Below are 20,837 nucleotides of genomic sequence, written 5' to 3'. Positions count from 1 at the left end.
AGCTCACAGCAACCTCCAACTCCTGGGCTTAGGTGATTCTCCTGCCTCAGCCTCCCGAGTAGCTGGGACTACAGGCGCCCACCACAACGCCCGGCTATTTTTTTGTTGCAGTTTGGCCGGGGCCGGGTCCAAACCCGCCACCCTCGGTATATGGGGCCGGCGCCCTGCTCACTGAGCCACAGGATTGCTTGGATTGCTTTTAAAATATTTGGATTGCTTTTAAAATATTTGAGGTGGGACAATAGCAGTGGCTCTACTAATGTATCTAGAGCTAATTAATTGCTAAAGAACAAAAACCAAGATCTTCCTATATAATCTAGTCAAAACTCAGAGAATAATGAGGATTTAACAGTTAGGCTGGGGGGAACAGGTGCTGTTCCTGACTCTCGTCCTTTCAAATGACCTCAGATAGTTCCCCCACATACACTCACTTAACACTACCTGGATTTCCCCTGTCTGTACCCTCAGAACTCTTTTAGGGCAGTGGTCTGAGGAAATAAAACTGTTGAGCTTGTTTGTTTCCCACCTCTCAGGGATCATTGCCTGATACCCACCATCTTGCCATCTGCTGTTTCTTGCCTTTTGTGCAGTTTTTTTTTTCTTTAGTTGTTTCTAGCATACAAGTAAAATAAATTCCTTTTATTCCTTCTTGTCCAGAAGTGGAGGTTTGTATACAATTAATTTTGACAATGCTGACTATAAAATCAAAGTCACTGAACCTCCTTACTACAAGCCCAAATTTTACTGAATTTCCTTTCTGAATTTTTATCTTGATTGAAGAACATGGGAATAGTCCGTCTTGTTTATACTTTAATTTCTATAATTTGTTTAGTTTGTAATTATTTTAAATATTCTACAAAGATGATAGAGATTTAGAAGTGTGGATATCTTGTTTGGAGTTAACATTTTTTCACCACTTTCTGTGAGATTCAAGTGTATCAGTTATTAGATGTACTCATATATACACATGTCACTTTCCTAGCCCAGTTATTTTGTTTCACATATGTATGAACACCTTGGAGTAACCAACAAATCCAGATAGCTGTTGTCTCTACTTGGAAAGAAATAATAAAACATTTTGGCATTATATGAACACCAAAGCCAAGATGTTTCTACATACGTAAGAGTGATAAGGTGAGGGAACTGGCCAAGGAAATATGAAATTCTAGGGGGAATTTTTCCATTTTGCAGTAAACACATATCTCTCCTTTTTGAGAAAAGAGTTTGTTTAAAGACAGGTATGATTCAGAAAAAAATCACTTAATAGCGTCTTCAAGGAAGGTGGAAAAGTTAGCTTGCAGAGAACACAAGCTTTATTTCTTTTGTTCTTCCGTTACCTTAAGAAAGACTAAGAAATAAAACCCACTAGGATAAAATATTTAATTAGTCCTTTTTTTGGTCTTTTCTGGTCAAGATAAAAAGTAGCCTCTTGTTTTATGCTTTAAATATCTTAGGTACTCTTTTGTTGGAAAGAAATCATTCTCCTTTACTATCAGTTTATATAGTTAAATATCTAGAAGTTACTCACACGATCACCTAGCCACATGATCTAGGAACTTCTTGAATCACTTCCTCATGGAATGCATCACTGTTTGTGACAAAATATAGCAAATTAGGTGTGCCATATTATATTGAAAAGTATGTATATTTGCATAAGATTATTTCCATTATAATTTTAGTAATGTGTTTCCATAAAAAATGCATCCCATCATATAATTTACTTACATTATATGTAAATTAATATTTCCTTTGATGTAATGAAGTAATATTTATTAATTAAATTATATTTAAGTAAAGTAATATTACCTTTGATGACTATTTTCAATTTTAATATTTAAAAATATGGTAATTAAACTTTTTTGCTATTAGTGATATGTGCACATTCATTGAAAGGCGCTAGGAATAAGCTATCAACCTCCTGATGTTAGTATTTCTCACTTAAAGTTAAATAATTAGACAGAAGGCCTTGAGTTTTTTTTTCATATAATTCTTAAAAAGTCACTCAACCCTTGAAGTTAATTGTATTCATAATAGTTATTTTCTATTTTTTTGTAAACTTGAGTAACAAATTGATTAATACCTAGTGTGAGCATCATACTGTCCACTGACTCGAGGCTACAATGGAAATAGGAGAGATGCTCTTTTTTCTTTGAGATGCTTCGTGGAAGAGCCTATCTAAGACGATACATTAGAACCACCTAGAACATTTGTTAAAAAGCAGATTCCCCATGTCCTGAAATTCAGAATCAGATGGTCAAGAACAGGGAGAAATCTACACATTAATAAGCTGCTCAGGTGATTCTGATTTCTAGAACTACATTTTGGGGCGTGTGATTTATTTCTCCAATAGTAGGGCTCAAGAGTTGCTTGAGAAAGAGAGGCTGGGAGTAGTTGGGGCTGAGTTCAGGTCACCTATCCCTGACCCCTTTCCAGCTTGAAGCTAAAATATGACCCAAAATGGCATGGAGCACCTTGAGCCAGGCCAGTTTCAACCATGGAGCTCACATGGGTTTTCCTCCTATTAATTGGAGTGTGATAGGGGAAGGTTTATCCCACATTTATCAACCCCCACTTCCATGCCTTGCTGATGGGGAAAGGACTCTTAGCACCCAGTGTCCAGGACCTGAGATCTCAGGTGGGATGACAGGCTAGTCCTACAGTTTAAGGGGCTGCAGATAGGGAGGGACCTCCAGGATACAAGGATTGGGATCGACCAAGGCAATTGGGGCCCCTTTCATGGAGATGCTGACTTCAGCATCTAGTTAGAGTTGGTCGTACAGCCTTTCTGGACAACACTTAGACCCCAAAACTGGCCTTAATTTTACCCAGACCAGCTCCTACATGTAACTTCGGATGGTCACTCCCACTCACACACAAACCCAGACAGACTTCACCTGCAGCCATGCTGGAGAGATGAGACCCAGCCAGGCCATCACCTGCCACACTAGTGGGACAAACATTTAGCACTTTCATCTCCATGAGGTGAGAAATACTACCTTAAATTAAAATAGGGAGATAGAGATAGAGATCTAATAGAAAAGCAACATTTTAGGCATTAGGGGCAAAGTTAGGGCACCCTAACTCTTTTCTGAGGTCTCCATCCAGCAAACAGGTCATGGGAAGGGAAAAGGGGCTCAACAGTCTTATCTATGCCACCCCCATTCTGGATTCTGAGGCTCCTGTCGGAAACAGGTGGGACAAAGCCTGGTCTTGGACAGATAGGTGGAGATAAGTCCTGGGCACCAAATTGGTCAGCATTAACTAGCTCTCCCACCCCCTGCTCAGGTGGCACCATTAGATTACCCCTCTCAGATAGTCTGAGTTTAACCCCCACCCACTTTTGAGTAAAGAACAGTTCTGAGAACCATAGGTGAGGACAGCCAGGTCGTCTATCCCATGGCTAGAGGGATATGGCATGTTGTCCATTTCTAGGAATGAAACTCTAAGCAGGGCTGGTAAACAACCTGGTCTTTTATTTTCCCAAGGCCAACTATAACAGGAACTAAAGCTTTAAGACTGGAACCACATTTTTAAACAATATGTGGCAAATGAACTAATCAAGTTATTGGATGTAGCTTATAACCAGGTCCAGCAAATACAGATGTTTTTTCAGGTTTTGTCCTACACCAGGGTTAAAGATTGAGGAAGTGAGAGAAGGAGCTGGACTTTAGTCTAAATTCTAATTTTGTGCCCTCCAATGCCCCAGTAATAGTTTGGCCTTTGTGGTGGAGTCCACCCAGGAGGAGCTGTGTACCCCTTACCCTGGAGGGACTTGGATGAGTTGTAAGTTCCCATAGTGTTACGTTATTCTGAACCTATCAAGCAATATTAGAGAAAGACCCAGTAGCGAGAGTGGAGGAAACCCAGACATTAAACATGGAACCTAACAGAAAATGCATATTCTTAAACCAGGCCCACATTTATTGATATATAGCCACATTCAGCTCTCCAAGATAAATCAGACGGCAAAAATAATAAAGAATTTGTGCTTAAACACAGCTTTGCTTTCCTCCTCGTATATTACAACTGTTCACATCAACAATGTTGAATATATTGCTTATCCATAGGTCCCCCATCCATAAAGACAATCTAGTTTTCTAATGAAATAATTCATTGAAAAGATACATGCTGGGGGTGACAAAAAATATGTATACACATTTTAAAAAAAGAAAAACCTATATTAAAATTGAAACACTTAATATGTACTGATAGTGTTCCTTGTCCTGGGTATTGTATCTCTTGTAATTGCAGATGTCAGTTACGTGACTTAAGTATTACAATTTTAATCTAGGTTTTTCCTTCTCTTAAAATGTGTATATATTTTTTTTTGGGGGGTGCCTTCTGTTTAGATGGGACAGATTCTTAGAAAGACCAAGCTTTCTAGGAAAGCCTGGTATGCTGCCTGAGGAATTTTCTGAAGATTACAACTGGAGTTCTCTTTCCTACAGTGAGTATTCTTGTCCTATCAGAGAAACGGCACTTCCCACTTGACTCTTCTGACAATCACCCATGAGCTAACCCTGAGCAATCCACTCAGTATGCTTGACTTGTCCTCTCCATCTCTCTCCACCCCCCTCTCTGCCATTTTAATTCAGCTGCTCTTACTCATATCCCGGCACCCTTAATGCAGCCCTTAGCCCCTCCAGCTAGAATCATAGACCTCTAATTGTTCTCCTTATCTCCATGGTCTCCCATACGACAATACACTCTCAATGCAATGGCTTGGTAAATCACACAATAATTTTAAATCATTAGTCTCATCCTTAGGTCAAGTCCTGAAGTCTTCCTTAACTCTCTTTCCAGCTTTATCTCCCATAGCATATATGTAATCCCATATACATGAACATGACATGGAAACTCCCTGTATCTCATGGGTGTGTTTCCAAAAATGTTTAAATTCAGTGAGTTAAAAAATGCCTGAAGATTTGTAAGCAAACCTAGAAACAAAATGAGAAGTACTTAAAGGAAAATACTGTATAAACTATGACGTATCATGTCCAGGCAACATATTGTTATTAAGAATGGCTTTTCATTTGTCATTTTTCCAAAAGCATAGCTATTTCTGAAGCAGGCGAAAGCCATTATTTCTTGATGACCTTTAAGTCTCTGTGTGTAAAGTCTCTGTTTTAACACTCCGAGAAGCTGTATCCTGTATAAGGTCTGTTTATAAAGGAAAACAGACAGCTGTTGAGCTGCTCAGCAGCCTCCGGTGTCTCTGTGAGATACCCTAGGAAACAAAAAAAAGCTGGCTCCCCCTGCTGGGTGTAATTTTATGAACTCTGTAGGAGAATTTCTTTATGATCTTCTGTTCTCATGTACACAGTGTATGCTGATGATTGTTTTGAAAACCATTTCTCTGTGACATATTTAGAAATCTCAAGCCTTAGCAATCGTAAAACTTTAGAGCTATGTAGGCTATTTGCACCTATCCCCAAACCTTCTAAAGAAGCCCATCTCCTCTTAGGATACTTTGAATAATGCTACATCATGGGAAAATACATCCTATGATTACTGTTTTAAATTTTGTTTTGCAGTGTGTTCCATATGTTACAATTAAAATAAACATTAATGTAGTGAGGGAATGCAAATGAAAACAAGTAAAGGTAAATTGAATTTATGTTTTCTTAAAATCAAACAATCATTATGACCTGAAAATTGTATCTAATAATGTCCTGAAATTATATATTGTTCTTTATTATGCTTCAGTGAATATCTGATTTAAAAATACTCAGTTTGTGGGCGGCGCCTGTGGCTCAAAGGGGTAGGATGCTGGCCCCATATGCCAGAGGCGGTGAGTTCAAACCCAGCCCCAGCCGAAAACTGCAAAAAAAAAAACAAAACAAAACAAAACCAACTCGATCTGTATCATACACGTCCAGTCACTTGTGAAATGTTTTGAATAACTTAAGACGGGATTTGTTCTATGGCATAGCTGCTGCTGGGCCTTGATAGATTTTAGGAGATAGGAGAGTAGGGATAGCACTGTGACACTTTCCTGTTGGAAGTGGCTTACTGCCAAAATTCTATATTTTCCAACTTCCGCACTCCAGGAAGTTTTGCTAACAGAAAGTGAACCTCACCTGAAAAACTAACGTCTTACAACTCAGGTTGTAGTTTGACTACTTGTGACCCCAAAAATACTTGTTTGTGGCCTCTGAATGGAAATCTTTCCAGGGTCTTGGCAATCATACGAGGAAAAGAATTTCAAGATGTGCCACATAAGCCAAGCATGCAACAGCTATTTTTATTGAAAGCAAAAGTGACAGAGGAGAGAGGTGGGGTGGGGGGGTGAACAGGTAGGCTCAAAAAGAGTAGCTGCCCCAAGTGCTCATTGATCTTTCAGAGTCTTCCTAATTGCAGGGAAGAATATTTAAGGAAAGGGGTTGACTTTAATAAAAATTTGGGTGGTAATTCCTGGAATTGGTTTTCCTCCCATTTTCATACTTTATATGGTTGTCTCAGAAATATCATGTGATTTCAAAAGTGGAGAAATTTTAAAAGCACAATGTAAGTGATATTATAGTTAGCCAGAGTTCATGTAGGGTTACAGAGATGGCCATCAAGCCAGTCGAAGAAGGTTCTTTGCCTGTAGTTATCAGCCCCTCAGATTAGCCTCTGCTTGTGGGTTGTTTACTCTGACACCTGCACCCAGCCTGCAAGCCCCTCTGACACCTGCGCCCAGCCTACAAGCCCCTCTGACACCTGCGCCCAGCCTGCAAGGCCCTCTGACACCTGCGCCCAGCCTGCAAGCCCCTCTGACACCTGCGCCCAGCCTCCAAGGCCCTCTGACACCTGCGCCCAGCCTGCAAGGCCCTCTGACACCTGCGCCCAGCCTGCAAGCCCCTCTGACACCTGCGCCCAGCCTGCAGGCCGCTGCCTCTGGTCTCAGCTCTGTCTCCCAGTCTCCAGTGTTTGCACTTCCACAGGTGGTAGAAACACCTCTAAGTAAAAATGAAGGTGAAGTAAAGAGGAATCAAAGGAAAGAGGAAAGAAAAGAGGAAAAATGTTTCTTCACCTATCTCCTTGAGAAAATCACATAAAATAGTCACAGGGCCCATGAAAGGATCTCACATACTGTATTTACAAACTATAAAATAATATAATTCCATTTGGAAAAAAAAAGTACTAAACTACAAATAGTACAACAATAGTACTACAATCCATTCACTGGATTATTATCCTCAGTGCTATGACTAATATTTTTGCTTGTTTTCTGTTAAGGTGACCTATTTGTTTGACAATGGAGGGACCGTCTTCTTTGCTATCTTTATGGCCATATGGGGTAAGTATATTCTTTTATTACTTACTTTCTAGCTCCTATTTGCTGGTGCTATTGCTGTGTTTCTTTATCCACACATACCCATGTATCAATTCACCAATAACATCTCTGGGCTGGTATTCACTTTGCTAGCCTTCTTCTACATCCGCTGCTTCTTTGAGAATTCAACTTTTGATCTCACCTTCTGGCCTAGACCTCCCTCCACTAAGGAGCATGTCTTTCCTGTGAAAGCAGGTGGTAATTAAAAACAAACTGAAGCATGCTGACATCCAAATTAAGATTCCTATATTATTATTCATGAAAATAATGCTCAGAAAATTTTGAATGTTTCCATTCACCTCTTGGAACCTTATGCTTTATACATTTTTGAGATGCAGAATCTATCCCATGCATTGTTGAGCACAACCTAACCATTTGAAACTGTACAAATTATATTCAGGTATATTCTTTGGCTGGTTTTTTTTTACCATGTTTCTCTTTGAGTTTTTAAGGCGTGCAATTAATTGAAGCTTAAAGTATATTTAGACAACTTGAAATTCCTCGATCTTCACAAGATTTTTAGAGAAGAAATTACTATTCTTAGTAGGGCCAGCTTTTCTTCTGTATCACTGTTGAATAAAGTCATTGTCAACTTGGCAACGCAAGGGGCTGATCATGTATGTGCTGATCCAGAAAATACAATGTCCTAGAACACAGGTCTCTTGCTCTTGTTGCCTTAATTTCCCTGGACAGAAATTCTGGGTTAAATAAAACTCTTTCTAGCTTTAAGTTCATGTATTATTATCATTATTATTACTATTATTATAATTCATAAAATATCACTTTTCCAATTTTCCTTCAAGAAAATGCTAATCTTGTTTATGACACCAGGAGTGCAGGTGCAGCAGTGAAGAGTCAATTCCACTGGTTTCCATAAAAAACCCCAATAAATAACAAAATATAGCTTGGAGTTCTTATTTTTATAGAAAGATTTTTATTATTGAATTATTAAGCATGGCTAGTAGGATATCATCTTTTAATTTTGCCTATTTTCATAAACATTTCCCACTATGCAAAAAATGACTAAAATACAAATTAAGGTAACATAATAAATGCTTCAGCATGGCCAAAAATTATAAGAAAGGAAACCTTTCAGATGATTTATGCTGCGTTTCTGCTACTAGTCTCACATTTTTAAAATTCTCCTTGGCACAATCCACTTGACAGTGAACTTGTGTAACCTTCTGGGGGATGAGTTTGTTAAAAAGTGAGGATGGAGAGGAAACTGTCTGCTAGCAGCCTTGTTCCTCTTCGTTTTACACTGAGGTGCGAAGTGGAGGTACATCATCCATCGGAATGCTATCACGGGCATTTTCTTGGCCTTCTGGCGTGGATGAATCATTCCCAGCTGGGTTGTAGTAGCTAGAATTTCCAAAACTCACATCATAAGGTTCTGGTGCATTGTCTAATCGCAGAACTGAAAGAGGAACGTGACAAACAAAACTGTTATGGTGACAGTCTGAAAGATGCATGCTCAGGTATCTACCAGATTCTAGATGAGGAATTAGGTATATGTTTTATATGGGATTTTCAGATTTTAGTTTTAAAACATTAAATAACACCATGTTTTTCAAGTTGCATTTCTTTGTGAGACTGAGAGAACAGTTTTACTTCCAAAACTGGGGCACCTAAAATAAAGTAGCTAGGGAAGAGATGACAACAAAAGTATATCAGTACGTTATTTAAAGAAAGGTGGACATGTGCTTCATTGACCTTTGAACCTTGTCATTTCAGTGCCTTGTTAACACTTTTTTAACTTCTGGTTTAAACAACTTTTTTTGAAAAAATAAGGTCTTTAATTTTAAAATCAATTTCGTTATTTTACCAATGTCACTAGGGTCAAGACATTTAAGATGGAGAAAGAAGTAAGAAACTATTTTTGAAAGCTTATGTTTGTTAGTTACAGATCAAAGCTATTATTCCCTTAAGGTTCCCTGATTAAGGACTTAGGGATTTTTTTTTTACCCTTTAAGCAGATAGCCAATGATTTCCTTATCAATCTGAATTTATTTTCAAAGGAAAACGGGACATGTACTAGGTATCTTGAAGTATTAAAGCAGCGACTAATGGCTAATTAACTTGGTAATCTAACTATTCACTTAAGATCATCGTATGTTTACTTATCTATTTCGTAAGCCATATGTTTACAAACCAGCCTCCCAGAAAAATTAGGTATTTAGGAGAAGTGTCTCGAAGCTTAGATCATATTGAATTTGACAGATTGAGTTTTTGCATGAGATTACATGTAAAAACGATCTTAGGGTAAAAAAAGTTTGGAAACCACTGCTGATAGAAATTCTATCCTTTAATTTTGAAGAGTGTTACTTTCTGTTGTTTGTGGATTACTAGAAGCTCATAAACAGAATTCAGTTGAAATTACAATTATTGAATTAGGTTCTAAATATGAGAAATATATTAGTGATAATCAAATTTATCAAAACTCTTTAAGATTTCATTGATGAAAAAGCATTTACCTATTTGTTACAGCAACAAGAGTTCCTTGTGTAAACCAGAAAACATTTTTTCCTGGAGTATAAAAATATATATGTCAAATATTTATTTTTTTATTTCCGTTCTAAGTGATATAATATTATTGAAGATAAAATTCACCACTTTATTTTTGGCATACCTAGCTCTCTTACATAGATTTTATAGTTGGACTTTTCTATAAGTGGAAAATTTCTGAATTAAGATATATTGTGAATTTATGTGTGCAAATATGTACATTTTAGATACTCTTCTTTTTTTTTTTTTTATTTCAAGTTATTGTGAAGGTACAAACAACCAGGTCACCATTTTTAAATTTTTTAGGTAGAGTCCCTCTTGTAGTTGTGTCCCGCAGCCAGAAGGTGTGCCGTCCAGCCCCACCTTGTGCTTTGTAAGTGGGAGCACACCAATCCCCCCTCCTTTTCCCTTCCTTGTTTCTGTTCCCCCTAACTTGAATAGAATTAAGTTTTTCTCCTATGTGAGTATGTGTTAGAGCCTCTACTGGTTTTATAATAAAATGGAGTATGCTGGATATTTGCTTTTCCATTCTTGTGATACTTTACTAAGAAGAACATGTTTCAACTCCATCCAGGTTAATACAAAAGATGTAAAGTCACCATCTTTTCTTATGGCTGATAGTATTCCATGGTGTACATATACCACCGTTTGTGAATCCATTCCTGAGTTGATGGGTGTTTAGGTAGATATTCCCTTTTAACTCATTTAGATAATTAATGGAAGTTTACTGTACCTGAGTAAGCTTTAGAGGAGGTCCAAATTAGAACACATCTCTGTTCAAATTAAAGCTACCTACAAACCTAGCAATGGCAAAGAATAACCTTGTTTGTAGTCACTTGCTAACAAAACAGCCATATTTTTCTTACTACCATATCATTATCTTCCAATTTTATACATATGTCTTAGATTCTGAAATTATTATTTAAAACTATTTTTTACTCAATGAGCCCAAGTTCCAAATGTTTTTAAACTTCACTCACAGGTGTATAATGACTTTGGTTTTGTTCTTTGGTAAACCGAAGCTGCATCAGAGTCATTCCTTTGTGTCTGTCATATAAATTCATAAATTCCTTCTAGGCGATGTAGCGAACCTTGGCCTTCTCACTTAATGAAAACCACTGTGCTCAGATGAAATTTTGAAAGTAGCTCTTTACCTGGTTCATTTCTGTCATCGTAAAGTCGCCGATGGGAAAACGAATCCATTTTCCTTTTTCCACATAACAGGTAGCCAACAAGTGTGAGCAAGGAGGCACCCAGAATAGCCCCTAAAATGGCCCCAAATACGATTCCCGTGCTTCTGTTCTCTAGAAACAAAAGAAACATTTCAGAGCATAAGCAGAAAATACTTACGCAAAGAACAGAAATGATATGCATGTGGACTTTATATATACCATAGAATGTTTAATAATATTTCTTAATCAGATAATGGTGAAATCGTGTGAATGAGTGTGGAGGTAATATGTAAAAGTACTATGTGGGATATATTGGCAAAATTAACATCCATAGTACTGAAACACCATGTGTGTGCTCCATTAAGATATAACTTCATGTTGAATGCTCTATTAAGTTTTTCATAAACTCTGAATATGATGAACTTTAATGATGAAATGAACCTTGAACCTATTTCTATAAATTCAAGGGTATAAAGCTAATAGGAGTAATACAAAATGAATCCCCTAAACCCCAAGCAAAAAGGCACTATAAAGAAAAAGCAGTCAGAAACAGGTTATTTCTGGATACAACAAAGAGACCAAAGCAAGATGTTTGCAATGAAATGCAAAATAGCTTGCATATGAAAAATAGCTTTTATAAGGGAACCCAAAGTATCACCAGAGTACCTTATTTGAATGCAGAGTTATCCATAAACTCTTTAAAATGCTCCCTGAACTCAAATTTAGTGTATTTTCTTTTCCATATTTTCCTTTTTAGAGAAGCACATTAATTAGGTAGGCAAGGGGCCTATGTGGCCTCTGATTTATATAAAACTACATTTCTTAAAAAAATTGACTTTCATGTTGTAGTATGAAGAAATTGATAGTAAAATAGAAGAAGTTAACTAAATTATCTTTAGCTAAAAGAACAATGGCAGAAGTACTCATTATTCACAGTATGTAGATTAGCTTTAGATGGAGAAAATAGAAGTGGTATTTTCTAAAGTACTATAAGAGTTTGTAGGCATGACAGGATGTGTTAAAATCACAGCTTAAATGAAAATATATGTATATATACAATATATTGGTTGCAGTGCTATAATAAAGCCTAGGTTTTAGAATTTATAACATTTTCTACACACTGGCTATAACTTTCAAATAGCAATTGTATATGATTTTGTTTTTACATTATTAATATAATGTTTAAGTAAGTTACACTGCAAGTCTTTAAGTTCATGGATAAAAAAGCTGCAGTCTTAAAACAAAGTCAAGAAAAAATAAACACAGCCCCCCCCCCAAAAAAAAAAAAACAGGATAAAAGCATTATTAAATCTTGGATTTCTTTCCTGCTTTATGTTTAAAAATTTGACATAATCTCTAAATTAAACATAAAAATGTCAACATAATAAATTTTTGCGATGGTGTCATATAATTCATAAATTCATTTATTTTGTTCAATTTTTCAAAACCCGCACAGGTATTTTTAAAGTTCAGTCTTACAGTATTCTTATAACCATGTGAAATTCCAGGAAGTCTTTAAGATTCAGTGAAAACTGTTAACCTGGTATCCCACCACTGCCTCCACCTTTTCTCAACCTAACCTACTTCATATTTTGACTAGTATAGGTTTACTCAAGCCCTAAAACTACTTCACTATTTCCAATGAATATCCTAATAATACCTAAAAGTAAGGAACAACCTGTGCTGTGGCATTCTCTAGTTTTCTAGCAGGACTTATTTGGTGATTAACTTCCACACAAAAAAGAAAGTTAAATTCATTTATATTTACCTTTTTGGGGATCTGACGTATTTGGGAAGAGTTTTGAATTATTGGTGAATTTTAAGGTCGGCTGTAGAGTTGTTTTCTCTTGATGGGGGGTGAATCCAGTAAAGCTTTCTCTGTCTGTGGTCAGCCATCCAGTGTGTTCTACTGTCGAGGGTGTCACAGACTTGGTAGTTGGTTCTGGAGGAAGGAGGCCAACTGTACTGGAACTGTTGTCAGGAGGTTTCGTGGTATCATTGGCCAAAGACCAAGTGAAGTTTTCTAAAGGTACAGTAGGGGTAGTACTGGGGTAAGAGACCAGCAGAGGATTTGTGTCTGTTATAGATGCATTCCAAGGCAATTTAGAAACATACCCGTGAATCAGAACAGGGGTTGTAGAAAACATGGATGTGGGCCTTGGAGTTCCAGAAAAAGTCTCTGTCGACAAGTTACTGGAGAAATTTTTCATTGCATGGATGTCACTCGATAGATCCAAAAGAGAGGAATGACTTGCGATAGGATTTGAGCTGTTCATCTTTTCCTCATTGGGATTTAAATTTGCTTCACTCGCCAAAGAAATAGGTTGATTTCCCACTGTTTTCAAACTTTCTATAACGCTTTGTGTTGTATTAATTTCTGGATTTTCTTTCCCATGGCTCCCAAATAGTAGTGAACTAAACAAAGTTGAAATCAACAGAATTCTGACTAAGGTCAGCATTGCAGCCTTCTTTGGTAATGGATTTATTAAATGGGCTCTGAAAGAAAATGATCATTTACATTACTAAATAAAATATTCTTATTACGTAATAGATATTTATGTTTTAAAGTGATAAAAATCAAAAAAGTAATGGTGAGACAATATGTTCTTTAATCCAAAAAAACAAAAAAACCGTTTCTCTTGGATATGTACTTAAACTAGTGTCATTGAGTTTTATTTTCTATGTAATATTTCTTTCTTCCTTCCTTCTAGGAAAATGCCATGCAAAGGCATTGCCAAGCCAGAATACTATTTCAAAGATGATTTAGTTTGGAACAAGTAGAAACATATATACACACATACACATACACACATTATATATTTCTACATACAGTATAAAACTGTACGCGGACTACTAAGTAAAATATTAAAAATATTGTAAAGATCAGACAGGAACAACTGGCTGGTCTCTTCAATTTAAATAAATGTTCTTTATAAAGATGTAATTTGAAATATTTATTATGAAAGTTACACTACTGATTACACACTAAATACATCATATATCCACTTATTAAAGTGAGTAAGTTAGGAATTTCCTTGAATATATTTCATTAGTATTTGGTCTGAATTATTACTTCTCATGTTATGATGTCCTTCTACTAAATCCCCAGTTGGGGAGAATTAGAAGACCTTTAGATATTATAATATTCTTTAATTTTACTCCCTTATTTTATAAATGAAGAATATGGTTGGAGGCATGTATGGAAAACTTCACCTGGCTAGGTAAGGACAGATCTGAGGTGTGAAACCATGGCCCTGACCACCAACCCAGGTACATTATTCTGCGTCTGGTGTATGGAAGTTCTACAATTCATAAATAGGGAATCTAAAGGGAAAGGTTTTGGAATCAGGTTTATATTAAAATTTCGGCTTTTGTCACAGCTTCTGAACAATAACCATCATACTAAGCAGTTGCTTTATCAGCATTATAATAAGCAAATGGACTGCATAGTTCTGTTCTGGAAATTAAATGAGATGTCTTCAATGGAAGCACTCTAAAAAAATGCCTAGCCTAAAGTAAGCACTTAGGAGAGGTTAATAACCATTTATTATTCAGATATAATAATCTCTGTAGTGCCTTACAGGTTACAAAGTTCACTATATCATCTCACTTGATCCTCACAAGAATACCTTGAGCAAAAAGAATAGCTTGAATTGTACCCATTTTCCAGATGAAGAAGCTGAAGCTCGAAGTGGCTAGAAAAGGAACCTAGTAAATGGAAGAGGTGGGATTCAAAGCCAACTCTACTGATCCCAATTTAATTAGGGGCTAAAAGTGAAAGTGCTTTGAATAAAAATCTATTATTTTTTAAATTAAACTAGCCCTCCTCGAGCAATAGACACTGAGTATTGACCATGTTCTTTGAATCAGACCTTATTTTTCACTAAAAGCTGCAACTGCTGTTACTTAGTTCCCACACTGCCCGATGTTTCCTGAGCACTCTCCTTGAAATTTGTACACGTATCATCCACCTTGCTGTTTTTTTTTTTTCTTTACGTCTAAGGAGCCTTTCAATACTCCTACTGATTATCTTTTGGTTTTAAATGCTTACCATTTTATGTATGATTTTCTGCATAGTGGTACAACTTAAATATATCTATAATACCTCTTGACACAATATTTTTCTTCCAATGCTTTTAGCAAGCTGTGTTGTCCATTCCTGTGGATTCCTAATGTTTTAGAGATTTAATACCTTCAATTCCCTATGCTTTTTGTTTAAGGAAAGTCTACTTAAAAAGAAAGGCAGGCAGGCATACATACAAGAGCATTAATAGCAGCATTATTTATAGGAATCTCAAACCTAAATGTGTGTGATTGACAGATTGGGTAATGAGTTATGATACATTCAGACAGCAAAAATTAACAAATTAGTGCTACGCACAACAGCATGGATGATCCTCACAAACACAAAGCAGAGCGTAAAAAGCCAGTTGTGCCTTCATGTGCTGGGTATACAGATCAAATACAGTCAAAAAGCAGTAATGTCAGAAGTCAGTGAAGTGCCAACTTGGGAAAATACAGAAATGTATTGATTGGGTGAGACTTTGTGTGCTAGTGATACTTTGTCTCTTGACCCGATTGTGATTACGGAGGGTTTGTATTTGTGATCATTTTGCTTATTTTGTCTCATTCACTTTTCTGCGCTATTTCATTCACTTTTCTGATTTAGGTCCTAAAAATGTTTAACATGATTGGAAAATATATTGCTATTGTGCATGTGTCCTACCAGCTGCTTTACACATCTTCCATTAAATTATTTTCCCAAAACAATCAATCAAACAATGAGGAAGGATTAATTCTGTTTTGCAGGTGATAAAGTAGGGCATAAAGAAGGTAAATAGTGTGTCCAGGGACACACAGCGAGTCACCAAGAGAAAGGGTTAAAATTCAAACCTTAGCATGTGTGAGCTAAAACTAGGAAGTACTTATCTAACAGATGCTTCAAAGGAGCTTTTTAGAAATTCTTCCGACCATCATTTTTTTAGCATGGTCTCTCTAAATTTAACTAATTAATCTTAGCAGAGCAATTTGTCATCCTATTTTTTTAAACTACTGGAAATGTGGGCCTTCTAACTTCAAAGTACATGTCAAATACACAAACTATACTTTTTCCTTAATTTAAGAAAATCCTAACAACTGTCTCTATGGGTTCTACATGGACACCTTTATCAGGTAGTTTCACATTAGTATTTATCAAAACATGAATGATTATCCCTGGATATAGTTCAGCAATACATATTTTTTAATTTATGCCTCACCTAGCACATTGAAAATACAATTCAGTTTAGTTTAAAAAAATAGTTGTGTGTACCTTTTTATAAACATTGTTCTCTTTGTAAACTCTGTAAAGTTCATAGCAAACCGATCCGTCTTTTTCATTATCTACTGCTGGTAATCTGATTTGTGAATTGTACTTGGCCACTCTTTCCTCACATTATTATGCCGTTTGATTTGTTTTTTTAAAAACCTACATGTTTTGCTTATTTTCTCTTCCTAATTGAAGTGGTCACCAGAGGGGGAAAAAGCCTCTCAGCCTGCTCTTCTAGTTTTCGTCCAGCATTGCATGAGGATTGTGGCACTGAGCTTTCATTCCCCTCCTGTAATGAGAATCTCCCTGAGTCCAGAAAGTGAGTTTTGCTCTTTCTGTTTGACCTTGCCTGTAACACTGAACCACCAAGGGATGTCTCATTCCTTCATCCAGCTCTGATTGCAAAGTGAAAACCTAGGGTATCAACACCCCAAACAAGCCATGCATTCTGTTACTGCCCATAATTTATCTCTTGGGAAAAATGAGAGAATGGGAGGAGGGGATGAGACAGTATGTTATAAATACTATTTGCAGTTCATTCAGAAATTAATACAGCTGCAGATAAGGTTTTTGTGAAGGCTCATTTATTCCCATTGTCTGGATGGTGCATGTGGGTAGGTGGGGGATGGGGGGCTCTGCTTCTGAGAGAACCATGTTCCACCTCTTTCATCTTAAAGGCATAGAAACAGCCAGGAATGGAACCCATCAGCTATTCACAACTCCAGCCCTGAAATTTTGCTGGAGCAAGAATTAGGTGATTTAGGGTCAATGTGACCCCATCCTGCATTGAACACAGCACACTGGAAGCAACAAAAACTAATGAAGGTGTTACAGAAACTGAAGTGAAATCTATATATTTTTCTTTTTGTGTTTTCCTCTAAGCCTCTCTCCATTACCCGAGTTGCATACTTCAATATTCCAACTATGTTATATAGTTGTTACATAAAGCTGAAGTTGTGCTGGGTCTGGATGGGTGCATGAGTGTGCCCAGATTCATCCGTCAGCCAGGTGCACTGCGGGGGCAGCCAGAAGGTGGGATGAAAAGAAAAGTAGAATCGTAGAGGAAGAGAATTCAGAGGAAGCAAATAGGGTCATTTCTCCTCCTGATCTTTACCTAAGAACTTCAAAGGCCTAACACAAAGGAGGCTAAGATCATCACAAACTTGAAAAACTTCTAAGGGTAGAATTACTATAAAGCAAACAGAAAAAGCAAGCAGATTTTCAGCTGTTTCATGATATCTTAAATACAGATTCTAAACTTTCATGTTTATATTGAGTTTTATTGTTTTCTAGCCTTTAACAACTTTCAAAATATACTTTTAGAGTGACTTTCACTTTTGTTAAACAATTCCTCTGCACTCCTTTCTCCTCTTTCTCTGGGTTTGGCTCTGGGAAGGTGGTTTCACATTACTGCTTTTTGTATGAAGGGCTGCAGAGGGTGGTGAGAGGAGGAAAAAAAAAACCCTCTGAATTTCTAGCCCGTAAAGGAAGTTAACAATAGTCGCTGTAGATAATTTTGCTTCCTATTAATTGTATAAAATCATGATTGAAACTGAGCCATACCCACTTTCTACCAAGTTCTGGAATAAAGAGATGCCTGGTTTGTATCAGGTAGTCAACTCATGCAAGGTCATAAGAAATGAGAGTCATTCTAAACTCAGTAATAATCAGAAATTTTAGGTAAAAACATGAGTTCAGGTACACTGAGCCAATAATATAAAAAACATGTTGGTATAGTGAAATAACTAATGACTATAAATTGGGCTACAGTTACTTTTGATCATTTCTTGTTATAGATCTTAGGATATAAATTAAGGTGGGTGGGTTTTATTTGTCTTGGTCATAGGAAACTCAATTGGCTATGTCGCTAGTGTTTGAGGCAGAATTTGAATATTATTCTGAATGGTCTTTCCAGTCAGTCTTGAACAGTATTTGTTTTCTCTAAATGGAAGAACTACAATTTCTGAGCATTTAAGAAATTAGGCTTCTAAAAAATGCCTCCTGTTTTATAAGAGCTGTTTGGGACAGTGAAAAGCCAGGAAAAGAATTGTGCCTATGCTTTTGAGTTAAAAAAAAAAAAAGAAAGAAAGAAAGGAAAAAGAAAGAAAAGAAAAGCATAGCTTTCCTTCAGGGAAAAACAAATTTCAAAAGTTTATAAACACCATTCTAATTAAAAGACAGGTTTGCATTAATCCAGGAGAAATACAGAATATGTCATATACCTGTAACTAACATGTTCTCATTCACAAAGTTCAGTCTTTAAAAAATGAGCTGGATGAGTGTCAAGGTTAGAAAATAAGAATATGTCTCCAAATAAGTGTTCTAAATTCAAGCATGAGGTTTTCAGGCTTCTATGATACTTTAGGACACACCTGTATGGATAAATAAAAAGTGAGCAAATGGGAAACAAACATCCCTTTAATAAAAGGAGCCTTATGCCACAACATGAAAAGAATTTTAAGAAACCGTATTCACAGTTTCACCCCATGGAATGTGTTCTTTTGTCAATGACTTAGCCTTTTAGATTGCCAGTGAGTGTTAGGCATGTACAGATATCACACTAAATGAAATAATTGCCAACTTTTTAACTAAAAAAAAACTCGAAAAAGATGTATAGAAGCTTCTACTGTAGTAGAAGTTGGCTTTTCAAAAACTATCGTGTTCTGGTACATAAAGCAAAATCTAAATTAGAATGCGTAATTTAAACCTTATCAGATTCGATTTATATTCATGCTGCCCTTTCCACTTTAACCATTTTTAAAACCTTTTCTGAGATCCAACTTAAGGAAATTCAGTTTTATAGTCATGTATGTTCTAAATAAGATTTTCATTTAAGTCTTCACCATCTAGCAAATTTGGCAGTAATTCTGAAAGTTAACTTATTTAACAGAGCAGACGCTCATTTGGAAAGTAATTACTTAATGGAACAACAACATGTCTTTTGTAAGAGTTGCCGTAGCTACTTGCCAGGTTGTTCTGTCAAAAGGTGAGGCGACTTCGACTCTCTTTGGAAAATAAATGAGAGGGAGAGAATGAAAGAGAGAGAAAGACGCACACACACACACACACACACACACCCCCTACGTAACCCAGCACACACTTACCTTCAGGTCTAGGAGGTATTTACAAATGGGATCTGAAATATCACAGCTATCCTGGCTGGGATGAGTCTGCCTTGCGTTAGAGAAAACAAACAGATTACTTGTGACAGTGTTGCAGGGAGCAGGAAGGTGCCAGGGAAACAAACCTAGGTGGGGCTGTGTCTTGCTTGTGTAAGAGCACACCCGAGAACCTGACCGACCGCTTCTTGGCTGTACGCCTCAAGATATCACCTCATTCAGGTTTTTAACAATACGAAAAAAGCCCAACCCTCCAGTTTTCATAGGCTGGTCGTTTTTGACTTTAGGGCAGGCAGTTCTAGTCAGCGATGGCAAAACAAGGGGCATCCATTTCTTGACCTAAGTGGAAAAGAGGATAAAGACTTTGGTCAAGTCGTCTGGTGTATCAGGAATTTCTTAACACAGGCGGAGGTCCCCCCTTGTAGCTGAGGAAACCGAAACGAGTTATGTGGGCCCTGCACCTGTCGCGCATTCCCATTCCTCTGTTGGCCTCCTAACACCTCTTTACCTCAGGGAGCTGCTCTGTCTGTGTACCTAAAACTGACCGCAGGGAAGGTGAAAGAGTCAGCAGGGAGGCACCTCATTTGCGGCACACTGAAACTGGTTTCATATCAAGGCGCGCTAACACAAAGCAGATTAATGTGCGTTGGAATCCTAGAGAACGCTGTGGAGCCTTATGTTAGAAATAAGGGCTGAGATGGGGTTTCTTGCTGACTTTCAGGAGTTTGGGTGCTAAAGTGGGGCCTGTTGGAGAATGGCCACGTGATCCTGGGTAATCCCAGGGGCCTTCTCACTTAAGTCGTTTTCATCCCCTACTCTCTTTGTTTTTACTCTGAATTTCAAAGCTGGAGAGTTTCAGAAGTGCCTGGGTAAGGCTTGATCAAACACTGGAGTCGAGTAACAACTCGGCATACCTCCTCTTCTCCCTTTCACGGCTTCTGAAAAGAAGAGTGAGACTGTGGGTTCTCTGCACACCAGTATTTGGGGACTGATGCCAAGGTCTGTTCAGCACAGTGTGCCTGAGGTTCATATTTAGTTTCTGTTGCCCAAGAAGGTAGGTTTCCAACTGCTGAGAGAGAAACCGAAACTTTAGCTAAAATGCCAGAGCTAGTAAACTTGAAATGGAATGCAAAGAATCTGCCCAGTTCATTGGCTCCAGGGAAGAACGAGGTAATTCTATAGTTTTAAATTTTCTGAAGCCCAAAGGCCCTTTCAGAGTGATTAAACATTAAACCAACCCCTAAAATAATATCCTCTCAAAGGATAAGCTGTTTCTGCAGTGGCATGAAGAAAAGCAAGTAAAATTTAATCAAGGCCCAGTTACTGAGCAATGGGGTAATAGAATACTATCGGTTATTTTCAGGTTAGCCAGGTACTAGGGGAAAAAAATCTAACTACAAAATATTTTCTTTGTA

The 20,837-nt window shown here is 37.2% G+C and overlaps 2 protein-coding genes across 5 annotated transcripts in view; one reads left to right on the top strand and one right to left on the bottom strand.

Annotated features, from left to right (window-relative positions):
• Positions 1-20,837, top strand: part of ANO3 (anoctamin 3) — a 448,518-nt gene that overhangs the window by 347,111 nt on the left and 80,570 nt on the right. For all 4 annotated transcript variants that reach the window (XM_053562431.1, XM_053562432.1, XM_053562433.1 and 1 more), the window contains one exon: positions 7,222-7,282. In XM_053562431.1, coding sequence (XP_053418406.1) covers positions 7,222-7,282 — 61 coding nt within the window. The remainder of the gene's footprint in view (positions 1-7,221; positions 7,283-20,837) is intronic.
• On the bottom strand, positions 8,242-19,594 carry MUC15 (mucin 15, cell surface associated). Its single transcript, XM_053562436.1, has 4 exons — positions 19,408-19,594; positions 12,764-13,491; positions 10,978-11,127; positions 8,242-8,735 (listed from the first exon to the last, which is right to left on the bottom strand). The coding sequence occupies exons 2-4, from the start codon at positions 13,452-13,454 to the stop codon at positions 8,575-8,577; spliced, it is 1,002 nt and encodes a 333-aa protein (XP_053418411.1). The 5' UTR covers positions 13,455-13,491; positions 19,408-19,594; the 3' UTR covers positions 8,242-8,574.

This window comes from Nycticebus coucang, chromosome 14 (assembly GCF_027406575.1).
Source record: "Nycticebus coucang isolate mNycCou1 chromosome 14, mNycCou1.pri, whole genome shotgun sequence".
NCBI lineage: Eukaryota > Metazoa > Chordata > Mammalia > Primates > Lorisidae > Nycticebus > Nycticebus coucang.
This window is presented reverse-complemented; position numbering and strand designations above follow the sequence as displayed.

What these genes read in the sequence shown, in the direction of transcription:
- MUC15 (XM_053562436.1), bottom strand. Translation starts at nt 13,454, where the DNA reads ATGCTGACCTTAGTCAGAATTCTGTTGATTTCAACTTTGTTTAGTTCA. An exon ending in TACGTCAGATCCCCAAAAAG is followed by an intron (nt 11,128 to 12,763) that starts GTAAATATAAAT and finishes TTTTGTTTCTAG; the next exon opens with AGAACAGAAGCACGGGAATC. An exon ending in CGATGACAGAAATGAACCAG is followed by an intron (nt 8,736 to 10,977) that starts GTAAAGAGCTAC and finishes TTCCTCTTTCAG; the next exon opens with TTCTGCGATTAGACAATGCA.